We start from the raw sequence: 15,184 nt of genomic DNA on the forward strand, positions 1-15,184 counted from the left end.
TTTTAACATTTCATTTTTGGCATTCTGTTGGTGGTGAAGTGTGGCAGCTGTTTAAAGAATGTGTGTGTGTGGCCGGGCGCGGTGGCTCAAGCCTGTAATCCCAGCACTTTGGGAGGCCGAGGCGGGCGGATCACGAGGTCAGGAGATCGAGACCATCCTGGCTAACACGGTGAAACCCCGTCTCTACTAAAAAAAATACAAAAAACTAGCCGGGCGAGGTGGCGGGCGCCTGTAGTCCCAGCTACTCGGGAGGCTGAGGCAGGAGAATGGCGTGAACCCGGGAGGCGGAGCTTGCAGTGAGCTGAGATCCGGCCACTGCACTCCAGCCTGGGCGACAGAACGAGACTCCGTCTCAAAAAAAAAAAAAAAAAAAAAAAAAAGAATGTGTGTGATGGTATGTATGTGTTTGAGAACAAAGAGCCATACTGAAATTACAAAATGATTAAAGTACAATTTAGTAACCCAAATTGGAATCTAGCTGGGATTCATGAGGGATTACTATTCTCCCTACACTTTAACAGGGAGCTGTTTTAACAGAGTATAGGGACTCATACTTTGCCAATGACTAGTAGACTCTCAGCATAAACAGAGGAAAGAGTATTATCCCAAATGTTTACATAGGGTAGTAAATGAAAACTACCAAGGTAAAAAGTTCAGTGCTTTACGTAGATAGTAAACTATGCATAATATTTTATTTGTAACCCCATGTGTTAAGAAGGGACACTGTTAAAGCAACAATCATTTAAAAGTAACAACCAACAAACTGGTATTTAATTTAGTATTTTAAATAGTTAAAAATCAAATGGAAACACTGTCTAAAGTAACTAAGATAATTCATAACAAAACCCATTAATCCAAGCTCTACTTATTGTAAATAGAATTCACCATGAGCTAACCTAAAATGTACCTGTGGAGATAAAACAAGAGTGTAAGTTAGCAAAGTATTAAATAAGATTTCAGGGAGCCCCTAAATTTATTTTTAAGAACTTTAGAACTAATTCTCTATATGCAAACACTGATTAACTCAAATTTCTTGTAAGTGCATTCATACATGGCCTTATTTGAGGCAGTGTATTTGTATTCACTAGCAAAATTCATGTCAATAAAATATTTTTGAAGCAGTTTATTTCCCAGATATTTCACTAGTTTAAAATAGTCATTTCAGTGATTAATCTGATTTTCTGTTGAAACCTAAGCTTTTAATGAAGACATGCATCTGAAAATAAGGCAATTTTTCTCTAGTCTGCTTATTAACAGAAAACAAGTCTTTGGTTTTTAGTTGAAGTGAGAGGAAGGGTTTTTGCAAAAAGACTAAGGAACCAAAGCAATTAAAAAGCTCTTGATAAGCAATAGGGAACTCTAAACCCATCAAGGTCAGTAGAGTACCTAAGGCACCTCAGCTTCAGATGCGACAGTCATCTTTGCTTTAGAGTTCTGATAATCTATATACATGATTTTTACCATCTCGAGAATGTGAAACTGAAAAAGTAACGTCCAACAATGATTACTGTGAATAAGAAAATTATTGTGATAAATGGGAGAGACGCTGGAGACCTCTGTTCTACCTCCCATATTTATAATGAGGAAACCAAAACCCAGTCACGAAACAGGTGACACCAGTTTGTGTCGACAGATTCCTAATCTGTTTCTGTTAGGGCAGGACAAATTCTAGACTTTTAACTTTGAATGGCTAGTAAACCAAGTGTGAAGGGTTTCAGAGATATGAATTGGAGCCCCCCGAAAAAAATCCTCATAAATCCCCAAAGGCAAGTTCGAAATGTATAATAGTTTACTGTTGTAATTCCTTTATACCATGTGTTGGACAACTTAGCTAATATGTTAATTGATTTATACAATTCCTTTCAATTTTATCTAAAAATAGCAGACCAAAATTAAATAAGAAAGTTACATAAGATTCCATTTGAGCATACATAAGGCCATGATACTTAATGTGAACCACCATTTCTTGGAAGAAAGAAGACATCCAAATGTCTGATGCAGAGAGAAAGTTCCTGGCCAGTCATCCAGTAGACTCTCTCCACTCTTCAATGGAAAGGTGATGCTTATATTTTAAAAAATCTCTACAAAGCTCACATACAACAAGACAGTACATCCTAGATTTGTGACTGATATGAGCATTTAAGGCTGTCATTTTCAAGTATAAAAGTTTAGTGTTCCATTACCCAATCTGTGCAGTAGACATAGCTGTAAGCTTAAGTCATGTGAATTAACAGAAGCCCACCAAAGACATTTAAAAAATTATAATTTAGGCAACAGCAAGTTTAAATGTAGGAAAGGCTAGAAAAAAATGTGTAGATGAGATTGTTTCTCTAAAATGCATTAGGTTGTTCACAATGAAGCTTTGTCTAACACCATTATCTGATGCATGGCATATGCAATAAGGCAGATCCACAGCAGACCAAACAAGGAAGCTGAATTAGGTAATAGAACTAGTAATTAAGATGGTTCACCTCTAACACAGTTCTGTGGCCTGTTCCCCCCAGAGAAAGATTAGAAATGGCTCCAGTGTACCAAATAAGCTTCACAGAAGAACACGAAAATTTTTCTCCAACTTTTTTTTTTTTTAAGCAGAGCCTTTCACTTAGGGACCAACACATGCACTGCTTGTAGATTAAATAATTCAAAATTAATTACTTCTAGCCTAATGTAATATGGCTGGAGAAAATGGGTCTCTGGAAGCCGGTATTTTGTTTAACTTACATTCTAGATGTGTATATAGTTGTCATTCTATAACTTCTGCTGTGGTTCCAACATCTATACCTGAAAGGTGGAAGCAGCTGCTCTGTTACAATTTTCACGTAACATGCTTGGATTCTAGGTCTTCCCTCTTTAACACAACTTAGAGTTTCTTGTGGTTTGGTCAACATACACAATTCTCATTTCATTTGATGTACACAGCCAAAGTGGGAATTAAAAAAAAAAAATTACCAACTAGTTCAGAGAGCTAAATTGAGTCCAGCATTATGGCAACGTCTGACCCAAAATTTTAATTTGTAATTTTAGCATATGTCTCATGCACTTTGGGGAGCGTCAAACTAAATCTACAATTGCCAGAGCCTTGTTACAGTTTAATGCACATTAACTAAAATGTGTACATTTTTAGTGTTCATGATAAATGCAATTATGACCTTATTACACTTTTGGCATTCTTTAAGAAAGCACATTAAGCTTTAATATAGAAATATTTAGGTTACACTTGTGCTCAAGTAATAATAAAAACATTTGTTCTTTTTTGATCTCATACATTCTCTCCTCAGGTATGGCCCATCTCCTGTACGCTTGGAGCGACCTTTGGCTATGTGGCTGGCCTTGTTATTTCACCACTCTGGATATACTGGAATAGAAAGCAACTTACATACAAGAACAATTAACTGGAGCAAAGGGAGATACTTCTTTGTGCAGATTCTGTAAGGGCTGTGCAGAAATGTGTATGGTCAAAGCCAAGCAGTTCCATTTACAGCACTGTTTTTTATGTAGTTACAACATGATGTGATTGTAGCTTTTTAAACTATGAAACCCCTGAGAGATTGTACCTTCTAGTTGAAATAAAGTATTTATAATAGATTGTGGCTTCAGATGCTGCTTACTGCTTCTTAAACCTTTAAGGAACATTCTTAATAACCTTTATAGAATTCTGAGGACAGGTTTTGTTTTCTTTCAAGTTTTGAACTGCTTCATTACCTATAAAAGGTCTGGGTATAGCTGTAGCATTTCATTTGCTTTCTGAGAGAAATGGACAGTTTCCTTGGCCACTGAAGATGTTTCTCACGTAATTAAACAACAGTTTATACATCTTGATCCTATTCTTTTTTTTACAGTGTGTTTCTTTGGAGTTAAAATGGCTATGATAGCCTCATCAAAAACAGTCTTCAATCCCTTCTGGGTTAAAGCTGAACATTCCACATAGCAGCATGCTCCTATCTGGGAGGGAGAAAAAAATCACAAATATATAAAATCATGTTTATACAATTGGCATGACATAAGCACATCATTATAAAGAAAATTATAAAATACAGCTATGCAGAAAGAATACATTCATCGTCCATGTTCATAACCCCCGAGAGGGGAATTTTAAAATACTAGTATATGTCCTTCCAGACTTTCTATGAAAAATTATTTCATTCACCACATATTTACTGGGTATCTACTATATGTCAAACACTGTTTAGGTCCTGGGGATATATCAGTGAACTGAACAAAAGAGCAGAGTCCCTGCTATGTGGTGTCCACATGTGCTGACATCTGCTGGGTGAGAGGCACACGGGAGGGAATACAGAGCAGATGGTGGCAAATGCTGTGGGGAAAAAGCAGAGTGAGGGAGGCAGGGAGTGCTGAGGACAGTGGTAGTGGGGGTCGGGGGAGGCTTCTCAATGGGGAAGTTTGAGCAGTGAGGGATACCTAGTGGAAGAGCTCCAGGCAGATAGATCCTGATGCAGGAGTATGCCTGGAGTAGTCAAGGAACAGGATCACACTGAGAAAGTGGTATTTGAGCAGAGACCTGAAAAGAGTGAAAGAATGAATCATATCCATAGGGAAGAACATTCCAGGCAGAGGGAGCAGCAAAAGTACAAAGGTTCTCAGAACTTTGAGGGAACAGCAAGGAGACCAGGAGGCCTGGGGATCAATGAGTAAGGCAGAGAGGGAACAGAGGCTTGTAGGCCACAGTGCGGACTTTGGCGTTTAATCTGAGCTGGGGACCACAGGATTCTGAGCACAGCGGTGACATGATTGGGCTTACATTTTTAAGACTTACCCTGGCTGCTGTGTTGAGAACAGATGACCATGGGGCATAGGCAGAAGCAGAAAGGTGAGTTGGAAGCTATTCCAGTAAAGCAGGCCAGAGATGGAGGAGGCCTGAACCAAGTGATAGAGGGAAGAGATAAAAGTGTCTGGATTCTGGATATGTTCTGAAGGTATGTTGTGCCAAAGGCTAGATGTGTGGTATGAGAGCAAGAGCAAGGGCAAGTATAACCTCAGGCCTTTTTTCTTTTTTTTGAGACAGTTTCACTCTTGTTGCCCAGGCTGGAGCACAATGGTTTGATAGCGGCTCACCACAACCTTCACCTTCTAGGTTCAAGCGATTCTCCTGCCTCAGCTTCCCAACTAGGTGGGATTACCAGGCATGTGCCACCATGCCCAGCTAATTTTGTATTAGTAGAGATGGGGTTTTTCCATGTTGGTCAGGCTGGTCTCCAACTCCCAACCTCAGGTGATCTGCCCACCTCAGGCTCCCAAAGTGCTGGGATTACAGGCGTGAGCTACCACGCCCAGCTGAGGGCTTTTGACCTGAGTAACTGGGAGGACAGCCTTGGAGAAAGAAGAATCATATCTTAAACATGTTGATTTTGAGATACTCAGCCACCTAGATGGACTTGGTGAGTAAACAGCTGGATGACCAAATTGAGAATTTAGGAAAGAGGTCCAGGCTGGAGATGGAAGTCTAGAATCTTTGGTTATAGACTGTGCGAGCCACAAGACTGACAGAAGCTCATTTAGGCCTAGGGAGTGTAGCTATAGAAGACGACATCCACAAAGCTGAGTGCTCATCCCTGGGGCCCTCCAACCAGGGACCAAGGAGGTAAAGAGATGGAGCAGAGTCCAATGAGAGGGGAGAAAAACCAAGAGAGGCCAAGTGAAGAAAGTTTCAAGAAGGATGCAACTGTGCCAAATGCTGGTGAGTCTAGAAATGAGATCATATTGTTTTGCAACTACTTTTTTCCCTTTAACTACATAACAAATATGAAATCTTAGCAGATATTTTAGTATGAAGTTTTAATAGATTGGAATTTCTGCCATTATAAACAATTCAGCATCTTTGTAGCTCTCTTTAAGCACATCCCTAATAATTTACTTTTATTATTAAATATAAATGGGCAAATTATAATTTTATATATGAGGTAAAAAGCAGTATCTATATATACATATACACACACACAAGTGAAATGATTAAATCAACATAATTAACATCTATCACCTTAAATACCATTTTGTGTGGTGAGAACATTTAAAATTTACTCTTTTAGCAATTTTGAAATATGCAATCCCCCTTTTTTGTTTTTGTTTTTGTTTCTTTTTTTTGAGAAAGGGTCTCACTCTTGTCATCCAGGCTGGTGTGCAATGGCACTATCTTGGCTCACTGCAACCTCCACCTCCTGGGCTCAAGTGATCCTCCTGCCTCAGCCCCCAAGTAGCTGGGACTACAGGCATGCGCCACCATGCCTGGCTTTTTTTTTATTTTGGTGGAGATGGGGTTTCACCATGTTGTCCAGGCAGGTCTCCAATTCCTGGGTTCAAATGATCTACCCACTTTGGCCTTCCAAAGTGCTGGGATTACAGGTGTGAGCCACTGCGCCCAGCACCACCATTATTAACTATAGTTAGCATGCTGTGCAGTGTATCTCAAAAAAGGCATATTCCTCCTGTCTAACACTGTACCCTTTGACCAACATCCTAATGATTTGCTTAGGATAAACTCTTACATATGGAATTGCTTGATCAAAAGTGTCCATGATTTTAAGGATTTTGCATATTGTCAAGATTGCTTTGATTCAACGACCAGTACAACAGAGTGTCCATTTTACTACACCCTTGGAATAGCAGGTATTATAATTAATTTCTCATTTTTTGCCAATTCTATAGGTGCAAATTGAGCTTACATTTGACTGCTAATAAGTTTGAACATATTTCCTATCTTCAATGGCAATCTGCATTTTGGGAGGTGAATTTTTCATTGTTAGCCCATTTTTCTATTGGAATCTGTGTCTTCTGATTAACTCATATGCAAGAGGTTCCTATATACTAAGGATGTTAACCCAATTTTCTGCCATCCATCTCAGTTTATATGACTTTTCATTTTATATCTGGCATTTGATGTGGTATTAAGTTTTTATACAGTTAAATCATTAATATTTTCATTTATGACTTATATCTTTATAACCTTTAGAAATTTCTTCTCTCCCCAAGATTACAAAATTGAATACATGGAATTTCTGAAGTGATTTGTTAGTAAAGCCATTTATTTTTTGCTTTAGGAAAAACTGTCCTCCAAAAGTTTTCTCGCTTTCTTTTGTCTCCTGATATTACATTTTAAAAGACTATATATGGGCTGGGCGCAGTGGCTCACACCTGTAATCCCAACACTTTGGGAGGATGAGGCAGGCGGATCATGAGGTCAGGAGATGGAGACCATCCTGGCTAACACGGTGAAACCCCGTCTCTACTAAAAATGAAAAAAAAAAAAAAAAAATTAGGCGTGGTGGCGGGCGCCTGTAGTCTCAGCTACTTGGGAGGCTGAGGCAGGAGAATGGCGTGAACACAGGAGGCGGAGCTTGTAGTGAGCTGAGATCCAGCCACTGCACTCCAGCCTGGGCGACAGAGTGAGACTTCGTCTCAAACAAACAAACAAACAAAAAAGACCATATATGGATTCTGTTTCCACAAAAGTCCTGTTGAAATCACAACATGTAAAAAAATAGAATCCAATAATGTTAAGGCCAAATGGGGAAAAAGGGACAAAGTAAACCTAGCTTTGGGGCACAAAGGAAGATAAGCTACAAGGTATTGCATGCATCACTGTTTTATAGATACTTTTAGAACTTTCGTATTTTCTATCCTTTTTTCATAAAAAGATTGGAGAAATTTCAACACATTTCTTTGCAAACCTAGTCATCATTTTTTTGGTTTTAACCACAAATTGAAACTGTCATCCTAGGTGGCTCCACTGTCTAACTCAATGAGTCTTAAGAGAGCTGATTTGGCACAGTGCAAATGTTTAAGTAATGAAGAAGGGTTGAAAGTAGTGACATGTATTTCCAATGCTTTTTTCCATATGTGACGTTTTAGGAAAATATCACTGGCAATGTAGTACAGGTGTAAGAGCCTCAGCCCAGGAGTCAGGCTTTGGACTGAAACCCAACTCTGCCATTTATTACCTGCAGGATCTTGGGGTAATTATCTGACATCTCCAAGCCTCCACTCTCTCTTCTGTATAACAGGGGAAACAGACCTACCTCACCGAGTTCATGCAAGGATTAAATGAGATAATGCATGTAAAGCACTCAGCACAGTGCCTGGCATACAGTAAATGCACAATAAATGTTAGCTTCTATTGTTATCTTAGCATCTTTTACATTCATGCTTAAATTCTGTAAGTGTTCCATTACCTCTTTTGCTAGTTTCTGTCCTTGTTCCACACATATAGGTTTTTCTTTCATATCATTCAGTCTTGCTAAAGTTTTGGGGTCATCTCGGAGATCAATCTAATTAAGAAAGGTCAATAATGTCCGATAATATTACAAATCTTTAAAGAAAAAGCATGTAATCCCACTTAATCCCCACATACCAAAAAAAGATTAAACAAAAGAACTTAATTTTTAAAAACCAGGAATATAATTGCTTTCTTTTGGCACAATTTTTTCCAAAAATATGATCGAACTCATTAACTTGCAGCTGAGATTAAACACTTCACATCATTTGCTCAGCTTTGGGACTGTTTATCTGAGAGCAACCCCTAAGACAGGCCAAAGAGCTTATTCTAAAATGAGGAAACTCAAACCAGACGTACCTGAGTTCCTATTAATAAAAAGGGTACATTTGGTGCGTATTCCTTAAGTTCCGGTACCCACTCCTCTTTCACATTTTGAAATGAGGCTGGATTTACCACCGAGAAGCATATAAGGAAGACATCGGTCATTGGGTAAGATAAAGGCCTCAGACGGTCATAGTCTTCCTAAGGAACAAAGAAAAGCCTCATTATGTATTTACATTTCTGTCGTGTACTAATAATATGTACATCAGATTACATGGTCCAAGATGCAAATGCAGGACTACTCCACTAGTGGAATGTATGGCACTCTATGTAAAATCAGATAACTCTGTTTTTGTTATTCTTCCTTGTGAAGTTCTGAACACGCGTGAGGTTAAAAAAAAAAAATGACAATATCATTAACAATGACAATGAAAACTTTGGAAAAATACATTATGATCACTAATGCTGTCACTAAAAACATGTTTAACTAAAAAGTTTGCACAAAGAATTGAATATAGCTAGACATTGCCTAAGTATTATAATTTATAATAACTAATACATACTGAATATTTACTATGTGTCAGGCACTAGTCGATATGCTCTCTCATGGATTACTTATTTAATCCTTATAACAACAATATGACACAAGAACCCTTAATCCTGACTTTCATTTGAGTAAACTGAAGCACAGAAGTTAAATTACTTGTGTAAGGATGTACAGCCAGTAAGTCAAGGAGCTGAGATTCAAATCCTGCCAGTTTTTACTCCAGAGTCTATACTCTTAACCACTATACAGCTTCACTGAGACCTTCAAGCTTTGCTTTCCTTGTTTCTATAGTTTTATTAATTCTGTGTGTGTGTGTATGTGAAAACTTAAAGAGAAACATATACAGTAAATCCACCAAAATCCTCCTTTACTCTCCAACTTCCATTCCCTCTACCTAATATTTTCATGTTTATTCTTCCAATTCTTTTTCTATGCATGAATATACCAATAACTGTACATATTCGTACGTCTGTATATAAAATGAAATCATGCAGTACTTGCTGTTCTGCACTTTGTCTTGGACATCTTTCTAAATTAGAATACGTTAGACTACCATATCATTTTACACTGTTGCTTCAGAGTCCCCAGAACAGCTATACTCCTGATGGTTATTTTAGTCTCTATCACAAAAGGCAGTGAATATGCTTTTTTGCATAGACTATTTTATGTGACACAAAATTCTACTTATTTACATTCTCGAGAGTGAACAGAGTCCGGATTCCATTTTTGGCATAGCTAGACTCTCATCTGGTTTCAAAGAAACTTTATTTTTAGCCTGGGCCACCTCCCCTCTTAAATGACTCGCTTCACTACAGAACTACACAAATGTGGAACTAAGGGAATATTAAAAACATCATCTTCCACTTGGAGTTTCAGCAGTAGTATTTCCCTCATGGAACAATTTTCCTTTCATGCAATTTTCTGACATTTTTCATAATACAACTTTCAACTCAAGTATGTTAACGTCTCAGCCCCTTGACTGGTGGGTAACCCTTTTGTTTTTCTGCGATGCTTTTGGAGAGCACACCTATAATCTGGAGCTGTGGGCATGAAAAGATTGCTCAGGTGTTGGCTATCACAGGATAACAGGGGAAACGCCACCCCCAATCTTCTGCAACTTTTATGTTTTAAAGTGGATGCCTCTAAATGGTTTTGATTAAAGCAGTGCTCTGGTGTTAAGAAATTCACAACGAAGAAATCAAATAGGGTGGGTGTGAAACATGTTACACCCCCAGACAGTCACTAGAGGAAGACTTCTTGAAATGTTAACGTTTTAAAAATCAGTTTGTGTTAAACAGTACGATTGGGTGCCTTATATGAAGTTTTTGAGCTCTACTGCCTGTTTCAAACTGCAAGTCCATAAAAGAAAAAAAAAAAGAAAGAAAGAAACAGTATTTCATCTTAGCATCCCACCCAGCAACTCCATACTTCGGAGCAAACCTGCAGTTGGCATGGCTGGGTAATGGGGTGTTCTCATTAAAAAGCACTGCTCATCCATATTTAGATTTCCAATTCTCACAGACATAGGAATGGGGAAACTATCCCATAGGGTTATGAGGAATAAATGAAACAATGCAACTAAAGCACTCCGCATAGCACCTGGTACATCAAAGAACTCTTTCAATGCTTTAACATAAATTCTTTATCCCATGGGAAACCGAGTCTCTTATTCCTCTGCAAATCCACGCAGGGTCCCCTGAGTGCCACACTTGCCTCAGCTTTGCAGCTCCCTCCAATCACAAAGAAGTCTTTTAGTAAGAAATAAAATCAAAACACACAAAACTCAGGTCTCTCGAGACAGTATAATTTTCAGATGAATAAAAGAGAATGATATATTATTCCTGTACTAATTAGTCACTTAGCCTTAAGACTATTTAAAATGTAACAAAAATGGATTTATATTTAAGAAAGCCAAATTAGAGATTTTAATGGAAATTTTACTTTTCAAGCAAGTTTACCTCCTCAGGGAAACAGAAGTGTGCACTCTTTCTCTAGTGAGAGATGACAAGAAATAAAAACTAATTGAATGCCATGTTCTCTAGAGATGCTTCACAATATTAATCCAAATATTTTACAGAAGGTAAACATATTGTACAGATTCCTTTCATAACCACAGTGAATCCTGACTTTCCTCTGTGAGAGACATGTGGGCACAAAGGAGGACAATTAGACCAATCATTTCTAGATATTTCTTGAATTGCAGGTTTTGTTTGAATAATTAAAATGTGAAAAACTGGGGCTATTACAAAATAAAACACACACGTATGTTTAGACCTCCTTGGAGAGAAATTTACTTCTTAAGTCTGAACTATGTAAAATGAATTTCTTCTGCCTATCATCTCTGGCTAAATAATTGGCAGTTAGTGGCTGGGCATGGTGGCTCGTGCCTGTAATCCCAGCACTTTGGGAGGCCAAGGTGGGACTCTTGAGGTCAGGAGTCTGAGACCAGCCTGGCCAATATGGTGAAACACCATCTGTACTAAAAATACAAAAATTATCTGGGCGTGGTGGTGCACACCTGTAATCCCAGCTATTCGGGAGGCTGAGGCAGGAGAATCACTTGAACCCAGGAGGCAGAGGTTGCAGTGAGCAGAGATTGTGCCACTGCACTACAGCATGGGCAACAGAGCTAGACACGGTCTCAAAAAGAAAAAAAGAAAAAAAAAGGCAGTTAATACAAGAATGAGACCTTTCTACTTCTATCCAGCCAAGTAATTAGAAGTCTAATAATAGCAAATTTAGAAAATAAATTATCCCCTGTGCATACTGTACCCTGCATCATATAAAATGGTTTATATCCATCACACAGTATCCTGAGTGAATTTGATATGAAATGTGGGATTTGGGAATGAATAAGTGGAAGTGTGCAGAATCTTTCATCTCAAGCCATATATTTTATATTTGAGAACACAAAGAAGTCAAATGTAGAGCAACTGCCCTTACTTTTAAAAGATCAACTTAGCAAAGTCACAACTTCTCAAAGCCAACTCTCCAGTGTCCTCCTAATTAACAAACCAATTATATTTTAGTTCTAATTTTAAAATGTAGGTATTTAAACATTTCAGCGTGGTAACTAGAACATTCTCAGGAGTAGAGAGAAGTGTATTAAAGACAACTGTTCAACATCAAAACAATGAAAGAACTGGTGAGTTTAGTCAACATGGCTGTTGGACTGCATGGCAGACTCTTTAGCTTCTTACCAATTGGCTAAGTACCAGAAGTATCAAGTTTTTAAGTGTGTTCTGGCAGTTTAGTGATCAGGCTCTCCCTCATTGAAGAGTCCTCGATGTGTGATAATGACAACCTTACTTCAAAAATATCACACATGGCCAGGCGCGGTGGCTCACACCTGTAATCCCAGCAAACTTTGGGAGGCTGAGGTGAGAAGACTGCTTGAGTCCAGGAGTTTGAGACCAGTCTTCCCAATGTGGTGAAATCCTGTCTCTACTAAAAATACAAAAATTAGCTGGGCATGGTGGCACATGTCTCTAGTCCCAACTACTCAGGAGGCTGAGGTGGGTGGATCACTTGAGCTCAAGAGTTTGGGCCTGCAGTGAGCCATGAACATGCCTGGGTGACACAGTGAGACCCTGTCTCAAAAAAAAAAAAAAAAAAAAGAAATCATACACTTACCACCTGACAAGAATCTGCAAACAAAAAACGAAAGAAATGTGCTCTGAGAGGAAACAAAAGCTCTTCCAGTGCCACAGAGAAATGTAGCCAACGACCATCAGCTGGAGACCCCTTTCTGTGTGCAGCTCAGCCAGCAGTGCCCATGAGCCTCTCACTTCTGCACCATTCTTTGTCCCCTTCATGTGGACCTGGGTGTTCCCTCCCACCTTAGTGATCTCTGTTTAAAATGCATGTTTTTAGGATGGGTATGTCTATTTTAAAATACATATCCAAAACATATTTTAAATAAAAACACTCACATTGGATGATTTACCTTGTGTCATGCTTTGTTAGCTGGAATGCTATCATGTGTCATTTAAAAGCAATCAGTAAAGATTTACTGAGACTATAGCCCTCTGGAGCTTGCAGTTTAGTTGGGAATTCAAGACATAAACATATAAAAAGACAGTCATATACAACAATAGGAGGGAATAAAAGTGTAAGCTGGAACAAGTGAATACAGAAACGCTTAATTTAAGAAACATCACTAAGCACTTACTGCGTGCCCAGAACAGTGCTAACTGCAATAAATAAAGGAGGGAAGGATGAGATTCAAATAACATCTATTTGCAAAACACCTTGTAAACATTTACAAAGCTTTCTCATTAAGTATCTGTATGTTAAAAATAAGGCAATGCACTCGAATGTGCAGTAGTGCCCACAATGTGCCTGGACACCACTCCAGCGCCTTGCAGACCTCAAAGCCACAGCCCAGAAAAGGAAACTGTAGGCTGGTGTGGGAACATGCGTCAGGTTAGCACCCAAGAGGAATAACTCTGATAGGTGAGGAGATACACACAAATGCATAACGGCTTTCGCTCTTAGGAAGTTCATGGTAAGATAGACAAGATGTATATGAACATGATAGTACAAGTTAGAATAGTAATGAGAGGACACTAAAGACTTCTTGGAAGAGGTACTTGAGTTGGTCCTTACAGAAGAGAGAGAACTTGAATGTATCCAATGTGCTAGCGATGTGACTTTGGCCCAGTCCCTTATTCCTTAGGGCCTTAGTTTCTCTGTCTGAAAAATGGGAGACTGTCAGCGACAAATGCTTTGAAGACCATAAAGTACTATAGGAATGTACTGCAACCCCAAATAATGCAGGATAGTACTGTGATGTAGGAAATAGTCATTTATCAAAACCTACTACAGTTTTCCTCTGTAACAACCTAGAATGAGAAACAACCTAGAATGATAAGTCCCAGCCTTCCAAAATCTAAAGCAGCTTCTAACTACTTGAAGAAAGATATAAAACGTATGACAACTAAGCAAGAATATCCCTGAAAAGTGGTGGCTTTGTGGTCCGTGCAGTAGCAATTCTCTGTGTCACTTCCAAGGCACACAGTAGTAATCTTGATAGATAACATCTGTTTCTAGCAAGAAGTCCAAAACAGGCATCAGGCTCTTGAAACCCTCAGCCCTTCAAAGGGTGCTACACAGAAGCCCAGAGGACACATGTCATGAAGCCAGCTTCTGAGAATGCAAACTGTTTTCTCCTCTATCTAACTTATATATCATGTGTCTATGGTAATGCTTGGTCAGAGTAGCCTATGAAACCTCATTTCTTTTCTTGTCTTTTTTTTTTTTTGTTTTTGAGACGGAGTCTCACTCTTGTAGCCCAGGCTGGAGTGCACTGGCACGATCTTGGCTCACTGCAACCTCCACTTTCTGGGTTCAAGCAATTCTCCTGCCTCAGCCTCCTGAGTAGCTGGGATTACAGGTGCCTGCTACCACGCCCAGCTAATTTTTTGTACTTTCAGTAGAGATGGGTGTTCACCATGTTAGCCAGGATGGTCTCAATCTCCTGACCGCGTGATCCGCCCACCTCGGCCTCCCAAAGTGCTGGGATTACAGGCATGAGCCACGGCGCCTGGCCTGAAACCTCATTTCTATTGTGTAGTCATTTTGATACTTTTGAGTTCATTTTAACTTTGTGAAATGAAAATATCAGTTTTTACCTCCTTAAAAATAACTCTGTTTTTCAAGGAAGCTGGGTTGGGTCCCTTTTGAAAACACTTTGGTAAGTTTGGTTCAAAACTTACCAGTGATGAGTTTACTGAATTTGCCTACCACTTCCTACTACCTCCCAGGACTCTTGGACTAAAGAAAATTTGGGGAAGAGAAAGGTTTTTTTTAGGTGCTATAAATTATTAAGAGGTCACTGTTTTTCAAAAACTTTGCAAACATTTGGTGTTTTCTTTTTTAATTTTCGGTTCAGTTGTGAAATGGTATTTATATGTCACTGGCCTGATTAGCACTTACTAAAAGAATCCTTGAAATTAAAGGTTTAGCTTTTTACTTTTAGCTACTGTCATCTTCATATATTTTGATTTATACTAAGTCAGCCTCCTAATGAATGTACCAATTATTTAGGAGCTAGGGAACCAGATCTTGGGCTTCTTTTCCATTGTGCT

At 38.8% G+C, this 15,184-nt stretch overlaps 2 protein-coding genes across 5 annotated transcripts in view; one reads left to right on the forward strand and one right to left on the reverse strand.

Annotated features, from left to right (window-relative positions):
• PIGF (phosphatidylinositol glycan anchor biosynthesis class F) overlaps nt 1-3,585 on the forward strand; it is a 36,994-nt gene extending 33,409 nt beyond the window's left edge. For 2 of the 3 annotated variants that reach the window (XM_033175806.1, XM_033175805.1), the window contains one exon: nt 3,279-3,585. Coding sequence is in view for 2 of the 3 variants with exons in the window: in XM_033175805.1 (XP_033031696.1) it covers nt 3,279-3,392 (114 nt within the window). In the remaining variant the exon portion in view is untranslated. Of the gene's footprint in view, nt 1-1,973; nt 2,057-3,278 lie in introns of all 3 variants that reach the window. The other variant, XM_033175804.1, reaches the window with a different exon arrangement.
• Nucleotides 1,767-15,184, reverse strand: part of RHOQ (ras homolog family member Q) — a 41,364-nt gene continuing 27,946 nt past the window's right edge. The window contains exons 3-6 of one of the 2 annotated variants that reach the window (XM_033175809.1): nt 8,585-8,749; nt 8,184-8,279; nt 4,420-4,519; nt 3,808-3,942 (exon numbers count right to left, since the gene is read on the reverse strand). In XM_033175809.1, the coding sequence (XP_033031700.1) occupies nt 4,475-4,519; nt 8,184-8,279; nt 8,585-8,749 (306 nt within the window). In that variant the 3' untranslated portion in view covers nt 3,808-3,942; nt 4,420-4,474. Of the gene's footprint in view, nt 3,943-4,419; nt 4,520-8,183; nt 8,280-8,584; nt 8,750-15,184 lie in introns of both variants that reach the window. The other variant, XM_033175808.1, reaches the window with a different exon arrangement.

This window comes from Trachypithecus francoisi, unplaced genomic scaffold, assembly GCF_009764315.1.
Source record: "Trachypithecus francoisi isolate TF-2019V2 unplaced genomic scaffold, Tfra_2.0 Lachesis_group17, whole genome shotgun sequence".
NCBI lineage: Eukaryota > Metazoa > Chordata > Mammalia > Primates > Cercopithecidae > Trachypithecus > Trachypithecus francoisi.